The sequence below is a fragment of the Labeo rohita genome, chromosome 12 (assembly GCF_022985175.1).
Source record: "Labeo rohita strain BAU-BD-2019 chromosome 12, IGBB_LRoh.1.0, whole genome shotgun sequence".
Taxonomy (NCBI): Eukaryota; Metazoa; Chordata; class Actinopteri; order Cypriniformes; family Cyprinidae; genus Labeo; species Labeo rohita.
The window spans coordinates 14,215,534-14,239,620 of record NC_066880.1 but is presented as its reverse complement, the minus strand read 5'-3'; the positions used below and the strand labels follow the sequence as shown (position 1 = coordinate 14,239,620).

General features: G+C 36.2%; 1 protein-coding gene across 3 annotated transcripts; it reads right to left on the bottom strand.

Moving 5' to 3' along the window:
- Window positions 1-1,759: 1,759 nt before the first annotated feature.
- On the bottom strand, window positions 1,760-24,087 carry ldb3b (LIM domain binding 3b). 3 transcript variants are annotated; one of them, XM_051123937.1, is made up of 10 exons: window positions 23,851-23,979; window positions 23,503-23,722; window positions 15,152-15,303; window positions 11,441-11,516; window positions 7,996-8,018; window positions 7,188-7,388; window positions 3,816-3,845; window positions 3,153-3,319; window positions 2,949-2,985; window positions 1,760-1,912 (listed from the first exon to the last, which is right to left on the bottom strand). In XM_051123937.1, the coding sequence occupies exons 2-10, from the start codon at window positions 23,596-23,598 to the stop codon at window positions 1,816-1,818; spliced, it is 879 nt and encodes a 292-aa protein (XP_050979894.1). In that variant the 5' UTR covers window positions 23,599-23,722; window positions 23,851-23,979; the 3' UTR covers window positions 1,760-1,815. The 3 variants fall into 3 exon arrangements, with proteins under 3 accessions (XP_050979894.1, XP_050979893.1, XP_050979892.1); XM_051123936.1 differs by lacking the exons at window positions 3,816-3,845; window positions 7,188-7,388; window positions 7,996-8,018 and adding an exon at window positions 10,644-10,954 and having other exon boundaries at window positions 23,949-24,087; XM_051123935.1 differs by lacking the exons at window positions 3,816-3,845; window positions 7,188-7,388; window positions 7,996-8,018 and adding an exon at window positions 10,644-10,954 and having other exon boundaries at window positions 23,851-23,983.

The following is a 24,087-nucleotide window of genomic DNA, read 5'->3' as shown; positions in this document are numbered from 1 at the left end:
TTGTACAATAGTTTGGAGTGGGTTAGGGATTAAAAAAGAAGTCTTAAATTCTTACTCACGCTTGCATTTGACCAAAACATACGATTTTAATGTGTTTTAAAACATAATTTTTCATTTTGTGATGATAACATTTTCAGCAGTCATTACTAGAGGCTTCAGTGTCACGTGGTTCTTCAGAAATTATTGTATTATGCTGATTTGGTGCTCTAGAAACGTTTATTATCAGTGTTGAAAACAGTTGTGCTGCTTTATATTTTGTGGAAAATGATACTTTCTTCAGGGCATCTGTAAAAGCAGGAGCATTTATTGTTCAAACAAAGTTTTTTAAAATAGAGAGTTTGCACTTGCGCATCACGAATTGGTCAGTTACTCAGATGCGCGGCCATATTGGCGATACTCGGATGTAAACAACAGCATGGATTGCATGGTTGATGTACTACTGAATACGTTGTTCTGCTAATTTATGCTGTCTAAACCACAGGAAAAACGTGTGGAAGCTGTTAAATCATATAGAGAAGGACTTACTAAGCAAGAAAGGGTGCATTATTTTGACAAACTAAAGTTAATAGGTGGGAAAGTTACATACCAGGAGTATTAATTAAGATATTAGCTTAATATTTCACATACCTGACTGGAAATGATAAGAACAAACACGAATGTTGTCAAGATTCTTGCTCTGGAAATGATAGTTCAGTTTGGCCAACCACAAACGTCTTTTGTTCCTCAGTTTTTTGCACTCCTCTTCTTGATTTGTTATAGGCCTTTACTTTTGGCAGTCTATAGTACTCCAAATGTTTTTCACTGATTAGTACAGCTCAAAACATGACAATAATTGACCATTTTCAGCAGCAATAATCAGCAAAATATGCGAGTTTTGTTCGGTTCATTGGCATCGTTTACATTCAGTGCGCCAATATGGCCAATTGATGATGCGTTGTGAAACCACTCTATTGTAAAAGCCTTTTTAAAAATATTTTTTATTTTTTTTTTTAAGTATTAATTTCTTTACGAATGTTTTACCAAAATATAACTGAGCCCAAATTTCTCAGCATTGAAATTAAAATGCGTCAAAATTTTTCTGTGTAGAAATTTATTAATGGACATATTAAAGGAATTTAATTGTTAACACCCCAAACAGTTTATCCAATATGGAAACTAAGAAATGAAATACAGTAATATCAGTGGTCTTTGTTTCTTGTGTAATGACCTTTATGGCTCTTTTTGTACTTCTCTCTCCATCCACTGTTTTTGTATGGAAAACAGCAGCCAGAACATTCTGCTAAACATCTTTTTTTCTGTTCCATAGAAGAAAGTAGGTCATAGTGGTTTGGAACAAAAGAGTAAATAAGTCACACTGACACATGTTTATTTGGTTAAAAGTAATAATGTTTTATTCACATTAACAATAGTACATTTGGTTTGTATTTCAATATGTGCTGTGGTGTACTGCATTGGATGTGGTGCATATATTTTATAATTTCTCATAAGGGTTAGTTCTTTACATCAGTAAGTCGTTCAGGCAATTCATTATTCAGCAATAATTTAGGATAAACAGAGCAGCCAAAAGAGAAGAAAAAGAGAAACATAAAATGAAAAAGAAAATGACAAACTGAGCACTATGCACTATGTTTCAGTGGCTGAAACAAACAGACATATGAACATCATACACAGAAGCTTCGTGTGTTCACTTACAGCCTACTTTAAAACTCTAACTCACATTCCAGTCACTACGCTACTCCCCTCTGCCTATTGCACCCTCACTTTACATCGCCTTTCAGTTTCCTTGTACTTTTCTCTAGGAACATCAGGTGGCATTTACCCCTGGATGTTAAGGATCTGTGCAGACAGGCCGTGATGCCAGTTTTTCAGTTTGGCAAATCGTGGGCCTTTTACCTCTGACTCAAACTTCTCCCTGTAGAAAAAAATAAGGAAACAAATTAATAAATGATTTAAGTTAACAGACCTTTTTGTTCTCGAACCTTATACATTTAAGGCCTAGCCTTGTCAAATATGTCAATTTCCTTGTGAAAAAGAAGTGCACTGAATGTGCACTTGTAGTGTACAACAAATCTTAAAATATATTTTAAAAAACAGTAGGCCTATCTAAATGTAATATATTATTCATGAAATAAAAGGGCTTTTAAGGGTAGGCTGTTTAAAGAGAGTGCATTTTCATGACTATGTTTTGCACACTTAAAGGGATAGTTTACCCAAAAACTGCTATGTCCTACTGTCCTGAGTGCTTGCACAGCATCTGGCGCGTGACATGTGTACGTACTCTGGCATAGTTTACAGAGCGCGTACACGTCACACGCCAGATGCTGTACAAGCGCTCAGGACAGTAGGACATAGCGGTGAATCAGAAGTAAAAAATGATATAAATTCTGTTCAGGTTCTCGCACAAACCGATCGTTTCGTGTCTTAGGATATCACTGTGTCCTTAACAGTTGCAGGGTTTAATTTGGTTTTGTTTGTGCATGTTTTTTTTTTGGTAGCCATTTGGTAGCCATTGACTGCCATTATATGACTGACAGACTGCAACGGTTTGAGTTAAAAATCGTTGTTTGTGTTCTACTGAAGAAACAAATCTTGGATGCCCTGGGGGTAAGCAGATAAACATCAAATTTTCATTTTTGGGTGAACTATCCCTTTAAGTGCACTTTGTAATAATAGCAAATTAAAAGTTTTACATTTTAAAGCATCATGTTCAAGGCCCAGAAAGGTTGTTAAAATAGTCCATGTGACATCAGTGGTTCATCCGTAATGTTACGAAGCCACAAGAGTACTTTTTAAAACAAAAACAACTTAATTTAACAAATACTTCTCTTTGTGTGTTCGGCGCATGCATGTGGTGCTGCTGACGCAGGAGCCAGCATTTTTTAAAAGTTTGCTTAAATCTACTTTTTTACAAGGGTGAAGACAGCAAAAACTGAGACAACATGGATTACCTTGATTTTCTAAGAGCCTCCTCATCTGGATCTTGCACTGTGATGAAGAGAAAATATATACAAGTCACTTGTTATAGGCAAAGTCTCCAAAAATGAAGTGCAAACTGATTTTTATCACACTGTCAGCACCTATAAAACATGTCAGTCTTTTCAATTCAAACCAATTTCCATTTCACACAGTGGCATGATAAAGGCTTTACTCACAATACTCCGTTCCTGTGATATGAGCAAGGATGCGGAAGGACTTGGACTGCAGGTTCGCGGCACGACGGGCCCAATCTGACATCTCCATCTCTTTATTGTCAGGTTTGATCACAGCCTGGTAGACTGGAGAAGCACTGTCCACAAGAGGGTCTTTAATAGGAAGTGAGCTACTCCCCAACAGAGAGAATGGGAAAAAAGAGGATACGTTGTTCATCTGTGTTCTCTGAATTCGGGTATATCAAGTTAAATAAATAAAATAAAAAAATCATAATAAAAGGGCTATTTGTTGAAGTTATTTCTGAATTAATAAACTGCTTTATATATTTGTGAAGATGTGCATCATTTTAATACAGTTCCATTGTAGTGCAAGATCTGTGATGGAAGAATGAGTTAGGATTTGATAGGAGTTCCCATATTAGGAGAATGTAAAGTAAGTTGTTAGAGGTTATGTAATTCTCCCCTGGCAGAAATACTCAGAACATTCATATTGTCTTTATTAGAACTCCATTTACTTACATATTTCCAACAGTATAACATGGTAATTGAAAAAATGCCCCAAAAAATCCACTTCAGTGTTTATGCAATCAGCCTTTAACAGAGAATATAACACGAGAGATGAGTCAATGCAGCTGTGATGGATCTAAATAGACCATGGCTACTTACGCCAAGGGAGATCCAGCGGAGTCATCGCCACTGTCAATCACATGATGAACCGGGATGGGAGGGAGCAAGTCAGAGCCGTGTCACATGGAAGGATGGGAATTGTAGTGGGGGTGAGGCGAGGATGAGTGATGAGGAATGGGTGATTGGTTGTGGATGGAGTGACATAATTGTAAGCAGAAAAGGGAGGAAAAGCACAGATGAGGTTGATATACATGACCTTGTGGATGTCTGAAATCAGCCCAGGCTAGATGACTGGTGAGATCTTACTGTTATAAACACTGCAAACTAAACTGACGCTAATCAAAAACATTAAACTGTAAATACAAAGAAGCAAAATGAGTGTAAATACCTTACTTTTCCGAACATCTCAAAACAAATGGCAAAAATCTGCATTATTTTTAACAGAATGCTGCAGGGATGACTTACTTTTGTAGGCCTTAAACCCAAAATGAGTTAGCATTTTAGTTTTTCAAGTTCCATCATACTTAATTCAATATATTTTCACATTTCTGCCATGACAACTCTCTGAGAGTTCATCATAGTAATATACATGATAATGTTAATGTGTTTGGTCGGAATCTGTTACGCTGCTGCTGTTGAAACTTGCTACTGCTAATACATCCACAGACATGTAGGAAATACTTGTGCTCCAAATAAATCATATAAAATAACCACCATATATAACATACATGAAATCACCCGTTGCAGATCTATACAGGTGGAGCTGGGGAAGGCGGAGGGTTTCTGAAGCATGCTGCAACTTCTACAGCAAGCACTAGTTAAGTATTTGAATGTAGAGAAGCAAGCTCATTGGCTGCTGATGCGAAAGAAACCAATCAGCTGCACAATGTGAATAATCATGTGATTATATCAGGTTGATTTAGAACCTATTGGCCTGCATCATCTAGAGTTTGATGACAGAACAGTGTTGCCAGGTATTGGGGGTTGAAGCGCCCCCAATAACATGATATTTAGGCACTGGAATGTAAATTTTATCAGAGGAACCCTGCCTAAAACATGTATTTTACCCCCCAGAACGTGATTTTTACCGGGCAACCCCCTTGAAACGTGGTTGGGCTTTTGAGGAGCAATTGGGCGCGTTTTGTTGTGAAAACCTGGCAACCCTGTGACAGAACTTTGTATTTTATTCTATGACATAAATCACACCAGTAATACCTCCTTTTACTTTAAGCTTTTACTTGCCTTGAAAAAGGCACTTGCATAGTGGCTAAATGGGACTACAGAGGTGCTGGGAACATTAAACACCATAATGCCAAACAGGTAAATTTATATACTCACTAGTCAAGCTTTTACAGCTTCATTGTTTAGAATCATGCTTTTGCAAGTCAAAATTTCAGGGAAAATCTTTTCTCTCTCTCTTTTTTTTAAAGACTGAATAAGTTGCCAGAAGCTTAATGGTGGTGATGCTGAACTTGTGGCGTAGATTGTTTATAGCCTATGTTTAGCTGTTCATTTTAAAAGATTGTATTTAGGCTCCAAAATTCACAAAAGTCATGTTAATTTGTACAGATTATTATGATGAACAAAATGTGTAAGAATCAGAAACGTCACAGAGCAGAGCTTATTTTCTGCAGTAATCCAATAGCTAGTGGAAAAATCCTATTGTATTTTTGTTGAGGGAACCGGGGTAATACTAACTTAAGAGCTGGCCTACAAAAATACGTCTTCCCTGTGTTCTTGATTGCTACATACAGTGGTCCTAAAAATGATGTAGAATCTTAAACGAATATTTCACTCAAAAATGTAAATTCTCTCAGCTTCTGATTTCCAAGTTCTGATTTATTTGCATAACATTAATAAGATTAGTATTAAGGGTTATTTCTGCCACATGAAAATTTTCAAAGTTTGCAACTTTTCAAAAGATTTTGTCTTTTTTATCCCTTTAGAATAGTGAGATATGAACTCAGAATTGCAAGTTATAAACTCAAAATTCTTAGAAAAAATTCTGAATTGCGAGATACATACTTTGAATTGTGAGTAAAAAAGTCAGAATTCTGATTTAGACCAAATAGTAAATAACACAAATTTGAATTTTTGAGTGAACTATTCCTTTAAAATGAACCCCGGGTATTAAGACTTGTATGGCTTAATATAATGTAAATAATGTCTCTTACTGAAATATGTAGTAGAAACCCATGAAAGATTTATATTATTTAAAATATATATATATTTTTTTATATATATATATATTTTGGACTATGGGGGGCGCCATTGTTTTGATGATGTAAAATGTTTGCACTAGGTGAGCTACTGGCACTACCTGTTGCTATTTTTACTGCAACACAACTCGAAATACGAAATACAAATCTGAAAAAAAAAAAAACCCTGATATGATGACCACAGCTACGAAAAAAGCTTTTTCCCCCCCACAAGGAGTCTGAATGCCCGAATATCAAGTGAAATCCACACTGAGAAACTCCTTCAGTGGCTGCGGTGTCATGACAAGCATTGCATGCTTACATCCTGCCAGGATGGCATCTAGCATTTCTTGTTTCTGCCGTTTGTAAGCTCTTTCAGTAGTTGTGGTCTACTAAAAGCCTCAAAGGCATTAGGGCTAAAAGATGCAGGTCTTTAGGACATTTTATTTATCCACAGACATCTTTCCATTCTTTTCTCCTCTTCTCATTGCTAGGAAAGCAGTGAAGATTTACATCGCTTCTCGTTTTGCCCTTCGACTGAAAATTATAACCATAAACCACACAATGTGGTCATCGTTTCAGTATTTTATTTTTTTTGTTGCTTGCTCCAAGTTGTGTTGTGGTAAAAATAGCAACAGGTAGCGCCAGTAGCTCACTGAGTGCAACCATTTTACATCATCAAAATAATGGCGTCCCCCATAATCCAAAATATGTATAAAATTATGTGGATTTGAAGAGTTCAGATGCAAAACCAGCTTGGTCAAAAATGAGATAATGATACTGAGTGAATGCTCCTGACACATATTATACGTCCATCAAACACTTTTACTCCAAACTTGCTAAATTCCAGCCTCAGCCCAATCAGAAGTACCAGTACATAGAAACCTATACAAAGTAGCCAGAAAGAAATGCTCATTTTAAAGAAATATGTCAGATGGATTTAGAGGCTTTTGCATCTGAACTCTTCATTTTTTAAAACAACATAAATCTTCATGGGAAGAGACATAATTTACATTTTATTATGCCATACACGTCTTAATTCCCAGGGTTCCCTTTAAAACCATCACTGCATTAAATAATAAAATATAATACTGTTTCAGTCATGTAGTGTGGCTTTAATGTCAATTTTGGGGCCACTGTATCACTTACCTCAGCTCTCACCTAACATCAGTGAAGTAAAAAGTACAATACTGTACAGGAAAGGAATACCTACCTCATCTCGTTTCCTCTGGCTTGGGCCTGACCAGCAATGGCATCCATAATGGCATCCTGAGAATACATACTAATAGGAGTGTTGTACTGGGCATGGATGATCGTAGCCTTCCCACCAGGACCCTTGACCTCAATAGGCTTGTGAGTGGACAAAGCTGAGTCCTTCAGTGCGATGGGGTTGAAGCTGGGAACATACTCTTGGCTGTCAGAGTTCAGGTGAGTGGGAGTGTCAGGGGAGTGATAGCGTAGAGGCAAGTGGGGAAAGGTGAGGAGCCAGAAATATAAGTGAAAACAGAGAGATAGACATGATTTGACAGTGAGACTTTGACAGTTTAGACTTGACTTACCTAATGCATCTGTATCATTAAACAGAAATTAGTTTTCCATTACTAGTGAATGTTTCTGAAGTTAAATGGTTTACACCAGCCTAATAAAATCTGTCTGAAAACACAATGTCCTGTATAACAAATGCATCTGGGCTTCAATCCTAATTGTAAAAATGCACATGGCATGCAATAGTTCCCATTATGATAGATCAAAAAAACATGCAATGCAAGAATTGACCAATGAAACTATAACCAAAAACCAACAACAGATTATCTACTTTAAACACTTCACTCAAAAGCATTTAACATTTCATCGTATCCGAAATGTCAAATTGTTCAAAAAATTGTTCAAAATATATTTTGAACATTCGGGAATTGAAAACATAAGCATGCAAACCACTACCACAGTACTGCATGTGGCCATGCTTCAGAGCACACAGATTCACACACAACTTTGATTTTATATTCAAAACTGTTACTGACTTGGCAGCTGTGTTGGCAATGACCTGGGATAACATAAAGGAATATAGACAGAAAAAAGATAAACAAAAGAGGCCGTGTTAGCCTTGATTTGGCAGTGTGCTGACTGACAATGGATTCGTGTCAATATAAATTAGCAGGAAACAAACAACATTAACACGGAATGCAAATGTTTTACTTTGTCTGAAGAACTCACACCTGAAATATGAACATATTTTAACTGTTAAAGGACGGTTCACCCAAAAACGAACATTCTTTTTATTTTCGCTTTAATTTAAAACATGTATGTCTTTCATTCTTTTGTTCTCTTTTGTGTTTTTTCAGACAGCTTTGAAATGACCTGTGGGTGAGCAAATGATAAGAGTCATTAAATGTATTCAGGAATTCTTGTAATCTGTTGTGCCGTGATGTGGCGATGGTTATTACTGGTTACATTTCTAATAAGAATGACATTCTGGTTTGTTCCTAGAACAGATTGATTGACTGGAACAGGAGTTTGGCTCCAGCGGGACACACAGCGAACACTGGAACTAAATAACACTCATCCTCTCATTGAATCAAACAACTAATCCAGTCGTGTTATTATTAACTAGAACTAAAACTATCAAAAAATTGTTTTTTTTTTCACTGAAATATAGTAAAAATAAAATAAAATAAAATAAAATTAATTAATTAATTAATTAATTAATTATATTATATTATATTATATTATATTAAAATGAATTGAGTAATACAGAAATATTTCCTTAGCAGGTAACAGAACTAAGAACTAAAATTACTAAAACTAAAAGCTAAATAAATATATATATATATATATATACACACACACATATATATAATACACACTGCTGTTTAAAAGGTGATATGGGAGATTTTTATGTCTTTTAAAGGAATCTCTTTTGCTCATCAAGACTGCATTTATTTGATTAAAAACACAGTAAAAACAGTAATATTGTGAAATATTATTACATTTTAAAATAACGGTTTTGTATTTTAATATACTCTAAAATATAATTTATTTCTGTGATGCAAACCTTAATTTTCAGCAGCATTACTCCAGTCTTCAGTGTCACATGATCCTTCAGTAATCATTCTAATATGCTGATTTATTATCAATGTTACAGTTTTTTTGGAACCTGTGATACATTTTTCAGGTTTCTTTGATGAGTAAAAAAGTTAAAAGGAACTGCATTTATTTTAAATCAACATCTTCTCTAACAATATAATTCTTTACTATCACTTTTCATCAATTTAACACATCCTTGCTGAATAAAAGTATGAATTTCTATCAAAAAAAGAAAGGAAAAAAATTTACTGACCCCAAACTTTTGAACAGTAGTGTATATTGTTAGAAAAGATTTCTGTTTTTAATAAATGCTGTTCTTTTTAACGCTTTATTTTAAAAAAAATCCTGAAAACAGTTTCACAGTTTCCAAAAAAAATAAATAAATAAAATAAAAAAAATGTATTAAATTAAATTAAGCAGCGCAACTGTTTTCAACACTAATAATAAATCAGCATATTAGAATGATTTCTGAAGGATCATGTGACACTGAAGACTGGAGTAATAACTGAAGAAAATTCAGCTTTGCATCACATAAAAATATATATATATATTTTACATTGCAATAAGATTTCAAAATATGATCAAATAAATGCAGCCTTGATGAGCATAAGAAACTTAAAAAACATTCAAAATCTCACTGATCCCAAACTTTTGAATGGCAGTGTATATATAAAATATAAAAGCTATAAATCAAAATATTAATAAATACTATAATAGTAAATAATCCTAAAATAGCATTTAACCAATCATAGCTCAAGACATGTACTGCTGGTTGCATGACAACAGGGATCAAAGTTTAGAAAGTACATATCAGACCACTTGTACACCTAGATTAACAAGATGAACAGTCAATGGATGCACGTGCCCTGCTCAGCTGTGCACGTGAAGTTGCCTAGTGGGAATTCTGTTCCTGTGAGCTGCAAATAGAGAAGTACGTGACGGCATAATTGCGGTAGGACTTCATTTGGGATATACTGTTACAGGAGCTGTGACATTCTGAGCAGGTTAAAAGAGCCAACGAGCGCACATTTGCACCCATGTTCAATTACGGCTCAACTCGCTTGGGGCCTTTGGGAATATCCTCACACGTTTTTTGACAGAGAGGAAACGTTGTATGAAGCTAATAAATTATGCAAACATAATAAAAAGGTGAAAGCACCATCGTTAACATGTTCCCATCATTTATAAACCAGCTTATAAAAGCTGGAGATGTAGTTCCAACACGACGAAAATAACCATAGTATGTTGTCATTTGGAAGCAGCTTACATTCATAGATACAGATACGACACGGCCAGGCCCTGCTCGTGTTGCAGGACGGGGGTCAGGTGAACTACACGGACTACTGGTCCCCCTTCTGCCAAGCACATTCCCAGCTGATCCGTTGCATGTGAGAGCGGAATGTGCAGAGGTAATGACGGAATGTTCTGAGTATTCTTTGCCATAGTTTTGTTAAATGTCCTGCAGGGATACAGGTGAGGCTTGCCAATGCCTCCATGACCCATTAGTGAACTAGCTTGTTAAAGCAGATTTGGTGGACGTGCTCAAAAAGATATAGATTTGTGGGTTAGGCACCACATTACCTACCCCAAACATGGCAGGCCATTTAGACTGTCTTGTTGCATGACCATTTCCCTTAAAGTTTCTGCTGAATACAAGCCTATGGGAGAATTATACTGTATTCTCTGGTTTGGGGTGGTTTTTGGCCCTTGCCCAAATGGCAGAAAAGTAGGGACAGGGCTTTTAGCAGGAGAATGAATTACAGGTTGGAGATTCTCCTGAGGATTCTCCTCAGTGTTTGGAATTAGAGATTTTTTGGAAGGCTTTCTGGCCAAGAGGATGCCATATTTTTTAACAGGTTTCTCTTCATCTTCTCCTTCCTCAGTGTCTGTGGTTTCCTTGGTGTAAAATAAACCATCGTCAGATCAACAAATAAACCATTAGCCAAAATGGCAAGGCATAGAAGAAAAAAATGTTTGGGAAAGAGGCTTGAAGAAGCACTCAAGATCATCAAACAGAATTCATCTGGCAACAATGCAAATGAGAACTGGACCAGCAGGAAACATGAGGATTTCAAATGATGTGATTATTCTTGCTTGACCAACAAATGCCTGTAGAGGGAGTTAAGTGTCAGCTTTACAGAGAATGTTTGTTTTCACAATCCCTCTCTCTATGATATGAGCTTGGAAACTCCCATGACTGATTAAATGATTATAGAGAAATGGCTCGCCTATTACCCAAAATTATCATTTGGTTTCCCCTCCATACAGTCCAGTTATATTTTACACCACATCGATAAAATATCAAAATATGGCATAGACCAATCTGCTTAACGTGCATACTTGCCATAGAGAACATTTCAGATGGACAAGACATGACTTTACCTTCTGGTGAGGGATAATTGGCATGGGTGAGTCCATTCTTGGAGTGGCTGTGGGTACAGGAGCGGGACGTCTCGACCTGGGACCAGTACAGAATTCAAAACAAAGGTCAATTATGCAAAGACATTAGTCTTTTGTTTGTTATGAGTCAACCTATTAATACGGTTAATTATTAGTTGTAAACATTAATGGTTTATCCTCATTTTAATTATAGTGAAATGCACTTTAAACACAAATGATAGCACATTTTACTCTTTTAACTGTCTGTATGACTGTAGAACAACATAAAGACCAATATATAGTTCAACTCCTACAGTAAAAACTATTGTCTTTTAACTTAATTTAATCCCGTTTCCATTGCCAGAATCCTGTTCTAAGGTCTGAGATTACAAATCTGCTATTACAAATGCTTCTGTTTTGCATAGTTATTTAGTTAAAATTTTTAATCCACTTCTAATCTAATAAAAATATCTTAAATTAAGGATTACAAATTATATTTGTAATAATTGAAATAATTATTGAATTGGCACAATAATTAAAAAAAAAATTAATTGTACTGAAGTTCTTGAACTGGCGCTAAGTTGTTGATCAAAGTTCCGTGTTCAGCTTGATTTGAGAATGATCTAATTATTCTGATCTAATGGAAGCAAGAACATCTGAACATCTGAAGTATCGTGGTTTCCACAAAAATATTAAGCAATACAAGTGTTTTTAACATTAATAATAAGAATTGTTTCTTAAGCCCCAAATTAGCATATTAGAATGATTTCTGAAGGATCACGTCACTGAATGGCTGCTGAAAATGAACTTTGTCATCACTGGAATAAAATTTTAAAATATATTAAAACCAAATAACAGTCATTTTAAAGGTTTAGTTCTCTTCCAAGAAGAAAAAAATACCCCTATGTCATCCAAGATGTTCATGTCTTTCTTTCTTAAAGTCAAAAAGAAATTAAGGTTTTTGAAGAAAACATTCCAGGATTTTTCTCCATATACTGGACTTCAACAGGAGCCAATGGGCTAAAGGCCCAAATTATATACTTTTTAACCACAAATGCTCTTCTTGCACTAGCTGTGCAATGCACATCTATGATTTCATGTATTAGGGCTGCCCTTGACTAAAGATTTTTCTGGTCAACCAGTAGTCGTTCATTTTAAGCATTAGTTGACTAGTCGCACATTTATAATAAACTATTTAAATTATAATAATGGGATTTTAATTGCCTACACTCTTAAAAATAAAGGTTATTTTTTGCCATTGATGGTTCCATGAAGAACCTTGAACATCCATGAAATCTTTCAAATGCAGAAAAGGTTCTTTATAATCAAAAAATGTTCTTCAAATTGGTTCAAGAACTGTCCACTGTTCGATTGTCAGGGAAAAACAGTAAGGAGGCTCCATTAACTTAATAATAATTTATTGATAAACTAGTGCTTTTTTCGGTTTAAGAGATTAAGTCGGTGACACTGACTTATCATCTCTGCAGTAAGTTAGTGGATGTGTCTGTATGCATGTTTCATATGGATTACACAGTCTGAGAATATTTGAAATTTCCATTTGAATGTAGACATTTCACTCTCTGTAGATTTTTCAGATTATTTCTAAAGATGATTTTTTATTCAGAAACCGAGACGGCAGAAAGTGTGTCCTGTTTGCTTCATTATTTTACAAAAGTGCAACATTTTGTTGTTATTGTGAGTGCACACAAATAAACGTAAACTCTTTACACATTCGAAAGATGTATTAGTCTTATCTGTATGACCAAAACACAAATTTCTAGATTAACATTAGATTGAGCTGCCATGTAAAGTTGCTACTACTTACACATTTTACATGACAAGCCATATTTGTGGTCGATGAATGATAGGTATGCATTTGGATGTACTAGCATTAATGATCTGTCCATAACAGACTGCGTGACTAAGCAACTTCCTGTGGATTTTTTCTTCCCACGACTAAGCAACTAATACAATTTTGGTCGACCAAGCTTCTTCTCGTCAACAGTTAGTCAACTATTGGGGTAATCAAGTTAGAAAGGTCACATATAGTTAGTTGTTTGACTGTGTTTGACGATTCAAAAGGTTAGGGTAGGGCAAAAAACTCCTCCTCCAACTTTAAATTTTTGTTTTACTTTTTTTGTAACCTGCACGTTCGCTTTGTAAACACTGGGTCGGTACCTTCACCTACTTCACACGTGATCATTCCAACGTGATTATGTAATGTGTGAAGTCTAGCTAGTGCAAGATGAGCATTTGTGGTTAAAAAGTATATAAAATTGTATTTAAAAAAAAATTACAGATTGTTTCACTAGACAAGACCTTTCCACTGATGTCCACTATATGGAGAAAAATCCTGGAATGTTTTCCTCAAAAACCTTAATTTGTTTTCAACTGAAAAAAGGAAGACATGAAATTCTTTGATGACATAGGGTGAGTAAATTATCAGGAAATTTTTTAACTATTCCTTTAAAATGTAGTAGCATTTCACAATTTAACTTTATTTATTGTAGACAGATACACTTCTTTCAAAAAAATGAAAATCGTAGCATTCCCAAAACATCTCTCAAAGACACAGTCCTCCTTAAGTCAGAGACACAAAGACTATAATCAATCTTAAAAACACATCATTTGACCTTTCCCCTAAGGCCAGGAACTGAAATCATGTCACGTTTCAATTTTCTGGAGTGGCCGATAAAATCTTAAACAACAAGGAGAAGTGTTCATTGAGTGAGTAGCTTGTAAAACACCAGCATCATTGCTGTATAGGCAGTAACGCTGGGGGGCTTTTCACAAGTCACTAAGCATGAGAAATTTCTTGGAATCCATCAAGTGAAAGCACACAGCTGAAAATACATGTGTACTCTGTTACTCCTCCTGAGATGCTTTTGATTGGAGAGGGGCATGGAAAGATGGTGCAAAATTACATCAGTTGGTCAATGATAAATTTCTTATTTCAACTGAAATGCAGCCAATACCTATATTTATTATTTAATATATAACATCCACATCTATATAAGAATGTCTTCCACTTTCCTCCAACAAATGAAGTTGGCTGCTGTCAATACATAAGGAGAATCAACTAAGCTTCTCCTGAGTGAAAGACGGAGACAAAGGAGAAGTAGCTTATAAATGTGAACACTAGAGCCAGCATTAAGAAATGTCACAGGGTAGCTGAGGTATCTTTGTGAGTAACATTTCCTCCTTTTGCTGTAATGCAGGCGGCCACATGAAAGGACTTAATCTTCTTTCGGATAGAGGCTTTAGGGTGTCCACATTAAATTAATAAACTATATTAAAAGGTATATAAAAAACCTTCTGAATGTAATTTCCCCTACCCCCTAAACATGCCTTTAATTTATGCATACTGGTAACCTGAAGGACTTCATGACACCCAGGTGATTTATTACAGACACATTTTTGAATTCAATTGTCCTGTTGGTATATTTGTATGCTAACCATTGTCCATAGTCTGTGACAGCTCAACTGTGACTGCTTATATCGCTCATGGACAAGATGTTTAATTGCAGATTGCTTGCCAGAGTTGTCTGCTTTCAAAGTAAATGAGATGCATTGCTGATGCCCTAAGAAAACCCATTCACCAACGAACATAATGGGAAATCGTCAGACAGAAAGACTAAGATGAAGTTTAGTTTGGAGGAAACAAAGTGAAACATAAAAAGCATCAAAGAGTTCAGGTAGTGTTGAGGTATTTACCTCTGCATGGTGAGGTTGAGTTTGGTGGTGGCTGCCTTTATCTTGTTTTGGGCTTCCAGATGGGTCATGCCCTCAGTGCTGACCCCATCGATTGCTGTAATTATGTCACCCTGATTGAGGTTTCCACTTGATGCCTTGCTGCCTGGTGTGATCTGTGGAAAGTCACCAGACATTCATTAAATAATGATGCCACAGATTGGACTGTATACACACACACACAAAAAATCCAATGGAAAATCATCAGGGCTATAGAAACCATTTCTGTACTGTTTGTTTGTTTATTGATAATTACTATCAAATGTATTTTCACACACTGTGCTTTCAACAGTACGCACATTTGCATAGTACATCGGTCACATTTAATTAATAACTTGTCACTGTCAAGTGCAGCAGATGAGTTCTTGGCAAAAACAAATGATGTTCTCCTTTTTTTAACAAAAAAAAAAAAAAAAAAAACTTAAACCAAAGTTACTACCTTTGGGATATTGAAAATGAACATCCTTAATGTGATAGTTCACCCACAAATGAAAATTCTGTGATTAATTACTCACCCTCTCATGTCGTTTCAAACCCGTAAGACCTTTGCTCATCTTCAGAACACAAATTAAGATATTTTTGATGAAATCTGAGAGCTTTATGACAGACAGCAATGCAAATACCAAGTTCAACATCCAGAAAGGTAGCAACAACTTGTGTTCCGAAGATGAACGGATCTTACGGGTTTCGAATGACATGAAGGTGAGTAATTAATGACAGAATTTTCACTTTTTAAACAACATGAAGAAGCGCTCATTTAGTGCCTTCGCAGTAAGAGCTCTTATAAAACGACAGCAGGATCGCTTTATAGAAACAATGAGACAGAAACACTACAGGGCTTTCTGAATCCATTATAATCATCGATATTGTCTAACTAGAATGAGACGCTGAAAGAAAACGTGTAGACATATTGACAATTCGGAACAAATTAGGGGCTGTTCACACAAAATGCTCTTTGTAAATAAAGTCAAAGAATCTGTATTTTTGAATGAATCAGTTGAGTGAATGATTCAACAACTCACGCATAATGTTTAATTCCTAAATGAATCAGAGTTTTGAATGATTTAGATGAAAAAAAAAAACGATTCAAAATCTACTCAGAATGCCTTATTCCTGAACGAATCAGTATTTTGAATAAATTAGATGGATAAATGATTCAATAATTCAGTAATTTGTGGTCACCTACAAGTATAATGTTACCTGCTGAAAGTATCAGTGAAAAATCCTCACCATTAATAAACAAACTGATAGTCTGTCAGGGGCAATATACAAGCAGAATGATAGAAAATAAAAAGAGTCATAGTTAGTGTTGTTTACTATATCAGCACTGTCAAAGTGCTTTATGAATGCTTTATGTGTCTAACAGTAGTGTAAAAAAAAAGAAATGTTCAATAAAAATCACAGACTGATTTGAAAAAACTCAGAAACCAAGGAATGGAGATTGAAATCCCATCTTTGCAACAAGCCGGTGGTTATACTTTCAGGCAGCTCATTAAAATGTTAAAAATAAAGGTTGCTGTTGACGCCCCCTGCCTCTCAATTTGACCCTATATTCTGGGGCCCCGCCACCAACCGTTTCTGTCCCACCTGCTGCCATTACTCAACACACACACATATACATGCTCCTGAAAGAGCTCTCCTTCATATAATGTTCTCCTAGTAAATTCCCAACTGCCAAACAACTTATATCTTCTGAAGGTGCATTAAGAGCACTTAACCATGTGGTTTACCCGAAAATAGCCGGAGTCCATAATGACCAGTGGATTAGGAATTAGCAAGTAAGGGACATTCATTTTGCTCTAAACTCCAAATTAGCCTGGAAATTAGACATATTACTATATAAGTCCTTTAAAACACAAAATACACTGGAAAAGATTCATAGTCACTTGGCGTTGAGATAGAGGCATCATTTCTACGCTTGTATAGTGACTCACTGTTGCAATTCCCTGCCTTTACTGTTAAGACATGTTTCTCCTTGGCTATTATGTAATTAAATCCCACTGCATGCATCACTGGTCAGGGTCCTACAAGCCAGATAAGAAACATCATCATTACTCTCCTCCTGTCCACATTTCACTTAAGCCAACAGACTGCTGCTTGACCGACACTTCAATCACGATGCTGCATGCTGAATGAAAGTGAGAGGCTAATTATCAAATGCACATACAGAGGGGGCTGATTTAAGAGAGAATCTGCAATTTTGAGAGCCAAGAAATTATCTTTATTTTATTTTATTTTATTTCATGCTTCCAAACATGTTTATTGAACAGTATTGAATTTTACATCACAATATATATTAATTTGGGGAATTTGGGGTACAGCTGAAACTACTTTTATTGAATTTCAGAAAAAAACAACACTTTTTAGTCTTTAAAATCTCATTTAGATCTTCAAGCACTTGCTGCACAGTAAATTACTATGTCCTATATACATACTAAAGGATACGTTTCTAATATATCATTTTTTAAATCAAATAATTGAATGTATTTTTTAAGTTTTATTTAAAATGGTAAATAAAAACTATTTAAGTGTGAAATGTAACTGTATTCGTCACTGCAAACAGATGTTTCTTTCTACAGCATTGAGATGTAATGCAAAAGCAGTGCCTTTTAATTATGTTCTATCACTGTTCTATCACTATATCACTGTTGACAAACTCAAACATGGTTCATGCAACAGTCAAACCAAACAAAACCAAATCAGCTATTGAACAGTTTGTCCATCAAAGTTACTTTAGTGAGAAAACCACAGCTGTTTCTGCATTTCATCAGTCAATTCCAAAAGCTAAGAAAAGTTTACTTAAAATATTAAATGTGAAAACTTTTAACTAAGTGAAACTTGAGTTACACAGTAGCCAAACTTTAACATATTTCTCAGTTATTGTTTTACACCCCTGGTCTACCGAATTAAGATACAAGAATCACTATTCAAGCACAGCTTCAATTTATCTGCTATAATGGTTCCCTTGTTTTTAAGATAAAATTAAATGAAGGCAGTGTCTTAAGTATGAAAAATTGGTTAGCTATGGCACAAATCTTCTGCCACCTTGAACTAAACACACTTTTGTTTTATTTGTAAATTAACGTAACATAGATCCTATTCAACTGTAGAATAAAATATCAAGAGGGATAATAAATACAAAAATACAGCTGTTCATTTAATTTAAGATGTTAAGCTGCCAATCTGACTACAACAGATGCTAAATCCAATGACCCGCTAAGATCTATATGAAAACATTTGATACATTGTGACTGTTTATTTAAGTCTAATCCAGATGGCAACTGTCTTAACTTAAAGCATTGATGATCTCCTGTTAGTCTCTAAAAATCCGAACATTTATCTCAAATACAGATATGGTGTTTCATCATGCCTTTCAAGTTATAGATGAGAGCATTTGTTTAATCTCAAACCGTCGGGTGATAGAATCTGCTAGAATCTGTTTAGTGAGGAAATGGGCGGCTGGCGTTGTTGGCATTGTGATTTATGAGGCAGCCCTTGGTAAATGCCAGCTTTAATTGTCTTTTGCCACCTCCTGGATTGTTCTGACTAAAAGCAAAGGTTGGGGTGATGATCTGGACTATTTGTGGTACCTGTGGGTATTTGCAAGACTCTGAGGGCCACCGACAGTGTTTATTTTGATTTTTTTTTTTCTAAGCTCCAGCACACCTACATATATATGCATAATAAGGCCTGGCACTGTCTACCGTTGTGTTAGAAAGGCCTTGACCACAGCTTAATGTAGCCTGACCTTCTACAGCACAGAACAGTCAGGGTCAACGACCTCGAAGAGCTTACAAAGCAGTTGCTAAGACTCGTAATGAGGTCTATACATTTGCAAAACGCAGGAGACACAATGTGGAAATTAAAATACAACAAAAAAAAGAAAAAAAAGATTTGGGTACATCTCACTGCAGATAGTGGTGAAATTACTTAACGTAATACATCACAAATGACTTCAGAGACTGTCATTGTCATGGACTTTATGAAGTGCTTTATAGAATATAATACTGGCACCTTGCAGAGCTGAACTTCCATATCGTGCGCAACAATATATAATAATGGAAAGTATCTCTGAGAGACATTTAGGGCCAGTACTTTCTGCTATCGGCTCCGCCGCTCCGCAAAGCCATTCGGCACTTAAAGAGCCGCTGACAAAATCTCCCAATTTTAAACACATCATTATCAAGTTGACTGTGTGTACGGTCTTATCAGAATTTATTAAAGTTACTGCTGTGAGCGTGTTGCTGCAATTGCAGTTCCTCATTTCTGCTCTTTGCATTTTTATGCATTACTTTGATGAAAAACAAGAATGATTTAAATGCAAATGTTTCCAATTCTGTCTCAGTTCAGACAAATGTGAAGTATATAATGAATATATCTTACGCTGAACTATGTTCACTGGTCAGTCTTTTTATAGATGCCATGTGTTTTAAATATTAATTACAATTTCTGTTGGCTTGCTGTTTTTTCTTTCTTTTCTTTTCTTGACAACTTGAAATAAATGAACAATCTCCCATGTATTTTCAACTGTGGATGTGTTTTTAAGTTAATTAACTCACAGCTTCTTCCTGCAACTCTCTCAGCAATATTTATATTCACAATGACCTCATGTGTCTATTGTCTCTGTACTCTTCACATTTATGGCACCCACATGTATTTCTGTTGGTCTGACCTTCAGCACTAAGCTAAAATCAGTGACCATAAGTCAGGCATTCTACCCACGGGCCAAAAGTGGTCGTCAATTGCTATCATTAGCTACCACAGAGCTTTTTATTTAGGGTTGCAAAGGAGGCAAAGTAGCTAAATAGCTAAGAGACAGTGATGTAAGTGAATTATTTTTATTACATTTCCTATTATCATTCAGTTTTATTAAAAAGCAGCCTAAAAAGTTTCATTAGGAAATACGGCAGCTCCCTACCAACCCACACACACACATAATAACAACCTCATATTGTTCTTAGCATAGTCTTCATATTAGTGTTGTCATCTTCCCATGTCTGTAACATTGAGGGCAGAACATCTTAATTAAAGTTGGATTGTAGATGCATGAAAAACAAAACCTTTCAAAAGGTTGCATCTTAGGTCTAAATCCATTTGTCAACATCTACTGTAAATGACTCTCCCGTCCACCATAAGCTGTTTGGTGGTTCCTTTATTGACAGTAATATCAAATATCCCTGGGTATTTTTCTCACGTAATGTATTAAGTGTATTAAATTAGATCATCCACTCCTTTGTCCTCAATGAATGTGACAAATGTCACAATATCATGTTGCTACTGTACAGTAAAAGCAATTACTAGGCTTCTCAGCTCTTTCAGCTTTGGGACCAAGATTAAGATTTGCTACAGGTTGTCTACAGTGCTTTAGGACAGTGGTTGATCTTTGTGAAGATTCAATTGTGAAATCCACAAATTGTCACCTCTGGCTGTTACATATGCATCAATCATCTGAGGCGCATATACTGTCCACATTTCACTCTACCTTCATATTCAGTGACAGCTGGGTCAGGAGAGACTATAAAATCCAGATGGATGCCTGGATTGACGCCGATTACGGCATCAAAGTGTGTGCCACCAGCAATGCTGATTAAAAAAGTAATGGAAATCCAAACAATGGTGATATGTTTTTCCGGTATGACGGTCCTGTCTGTAATTGCTTCCAGACAAACAGCCAATATGAGGAGACCTACCATAGCCCTGACAAACAGAGGTAATGACTCTCCCCTTATTGGAGTGAAAGACAATCAAATGTCAAGAAAGGTGTCTGCTATGAAACAAACAAACTGGGATGAACCGCCTTTGACTGATTATACAGCGGCAGCGATTTCTTGTCATAGCTGACAGAAAATCACCTCACCGTCTGTTAGGACAATATAATCTCTTTGAGCCTTTAGACAAGGCATGTCCACCTCCTTAAATCCATAAACTGAGACAATGAGGATTTGGGTGCCATGGAATGAGCACACTTAGTGCATAAACAGAAGACTGTACGTTATGTGACTTGGCGCATTGTATTAACAATTCAATTCCCTCAAGGACAGGACACACCAAGCCGACAGTCTGTTGTCGGCTCTCGTCGGGCTGTCGGGCTAGTTTATTTGGTGTGTTCCACACGTTGGCGGGAGTTTTCCCGATTCAACATGTTGTGGACCGTCGGGGCCATCGAGGAAAGTGAGATATCTGATTGGATGCCTAGTTTCGCGAACGAGTCAGTGTTGGAGAATTGGAGAAGTAAATGAAGGCGGCACAAACAGAAGGCTGTTCTAATGTAAGGTGATCTTACCCATGCATTCCAATATGTGAATATTATCATAACAACATAAGTCGCTTAAAATGAGGAAAGTTATCAACATAACTGATATTCAAAATGGTGAGCAAACGCTGCTTTGTTTACATTTTGTATATCTGTGTTTATCTCCTAGGCTACATCTTTGTTTCAGTTTCTCCTTTTGAATGACGAATATACTATTAAAAGCTGCCGATAGACAGATAAATGTTCTCATGCAGGTGCACAATGCACATGTTAGTTTGCTTAAAGGAAAAGTCCAGAGCAAACATTTACAGATTTATTCATTTATTCATTGTCATCCAAGATGTTCATGTCTTTCTTTCTTCCTTCGTGAAGCAATATTTTTAAGAAAACATTTCAGGATTTCTCTCCATATAGTGGACTTTTATGGTGCCCGCGAGTTTGAACTTCCAAAATGCTCCCATCTCATTTTCTTCTCCAACTTCAGTATCATCCTACATCGCTAAAAAAGTACCAACCCAGTGTGAACATGCAAAGAAGATCAAACGATCTTTACATAAAAAAGGTAAAACAGTGATGTAGGACAATTTTGAAGTTGGAGAAGAAAATAAGATGGGAGTCATGAACTTGAATACATCACGCAGAGATAGACAAGACAAGCGTTTTATGTTAAAAGGTATACAAATTGTTTTTTTAGAATTAGAATTTTTTAGAAAATAACAAATCGTTTTGCTAGATAAGACCCTTCTTCCTTGGCTGGGATTATATAGAGCCATTTGAAGATGCACTGAAACTGTGTTTTGAAAGTTCAAACTCGGGGGCACAATAGAAGTCCACTATATTGAGAAAAATCTTGAAATGGTTTCCTCAGAAAATGTCTTTACGACTGAAGAAAGACAGACATGAACATTTTGGATGACAAGGGGGTGAGTAAATTTATCTGTCAATTTTTGTTCTGAAAGTGAACTTCTCCTTTTAGGCGTAAGCAGTGCTAGTTTGTCAATAGCACACTTTATCGATCTGTTCGGCAGGGTAAGAACACTTTTGCTCCTCTTTTTTGAGGTAAACATATTTAACAACTGAATATACAGCAATCATATTTCAGGAGATGATAGATTGGAAACTGCTTACCATCAAGAAAGGAATTCTAAGAAAACTAAAGCTGAAATGAGACTCAACATCCGTGGGCAACAAGAATTTGAGCGCCTTTCCCCGAAACATGACGTCAATGTCTGCTTAGCATGTACGACAGGCAGTAGACAGACGCCTTAAAGCTAATATCTTTTACACTTAATGAAAATAATATTTGACCTTCATTTACTCACTGTCATGCCATTCCAAACTTACATGTTTTTTTTTTTTCTTCTGCAGAACTTAAAATAAGATATTTTGGAAAACAGCAATGAAAGTCAGTGGGGTCCAAAATAACACTGAGATTTTTTCAAAATATCTTCTTCCGTGTTCCACAAAAGGAAGAAAATTATACAGATTTGGAGTGACATGAGGGTTAGTAAAATTAAAAAATACTTTTTTTCTTCAAGGGCTGTATGTGAGAAAATTGAAAGTCTCCTTTTTCCATTTCATTTTATAGATTCAATCAGTGTCATAAATGAACAGCCAGCGTGTTCATTTTTTCACTTTAGGCAAATTAGCACAGTGCATAACTAGACAAGTAGCATACATCCAGGCTTCTCACCTTTCACTTTTGACTTCACATGCACAGATTTTCTTAAAGCTTGCATCATCTATTGCTATTCATAGAGTTTTCCACTGTAAATGCACCACAACACCTCTCTCAAGCCAAAGGGCCAAAGCTGGTTAGAGAATTTCTACTTTGGCTTGGACGATGACCAATACGACAACAGCTGCAGCACGATGTTACATAATCCCAACATACCGTGTGACTCAAAGCTTTCATCGATTTTCATTGTTAAGCGATGTAAAAAATATCAAAACAATCTCTTGTAAGGTTTCTTTCTCTCATTTTTAAAAATCAAAGCAGGCATTTGTTTAAATAGAGCATGATGGGTTTGTTTTTTTCTACAAGGTAGAGTTGTCGTCTCACCCGGGAGATGGTCAGGGGCATGTTGAAGTCTTTGCCTCCCTGCAGCCTGAAGCCCCATGGTGCAGGTCCAGACAGGGTTACTGTGTAATTGCTCATTTTGAAGAGAGTTTAATGTGAAAAGCTTCTTCTCGGATCAGTAAACTCCTCTCTTTCCTTTCAGTTCTTCTCCCTGTAGTCGGGATGACCAAACACCCGGATACGGGCAGGCACCGAGGAGCCTCTGAAACACAACAACAACAGACAGGAAATGCAATAGAGTGAACAACATGTATTACCTTATGCCTTCCGTCACGATACAACCATCATACAAGACCTGAGATTACACATTAATACAACTCAAAAACATACCACAGAACGATCAGACTTAAAAAAAACAAATAGTTCAATCCCACCCCTGACAAAATAAGTCAAAAAAGTCTTAAAAGCAGAAGGAGGAGAGTTCTTGCCTGCTCGGATGGCCTGGACAGACAGCCTAAGAATAGATCCCTTCTGCAGAAAGCGATAACACTCAAGCCCCGGGGGCCCTTATATGGTGTGTAAGGGGACACCCCTGGATACCAAGCCCCCATGATTCACATGGCGAAT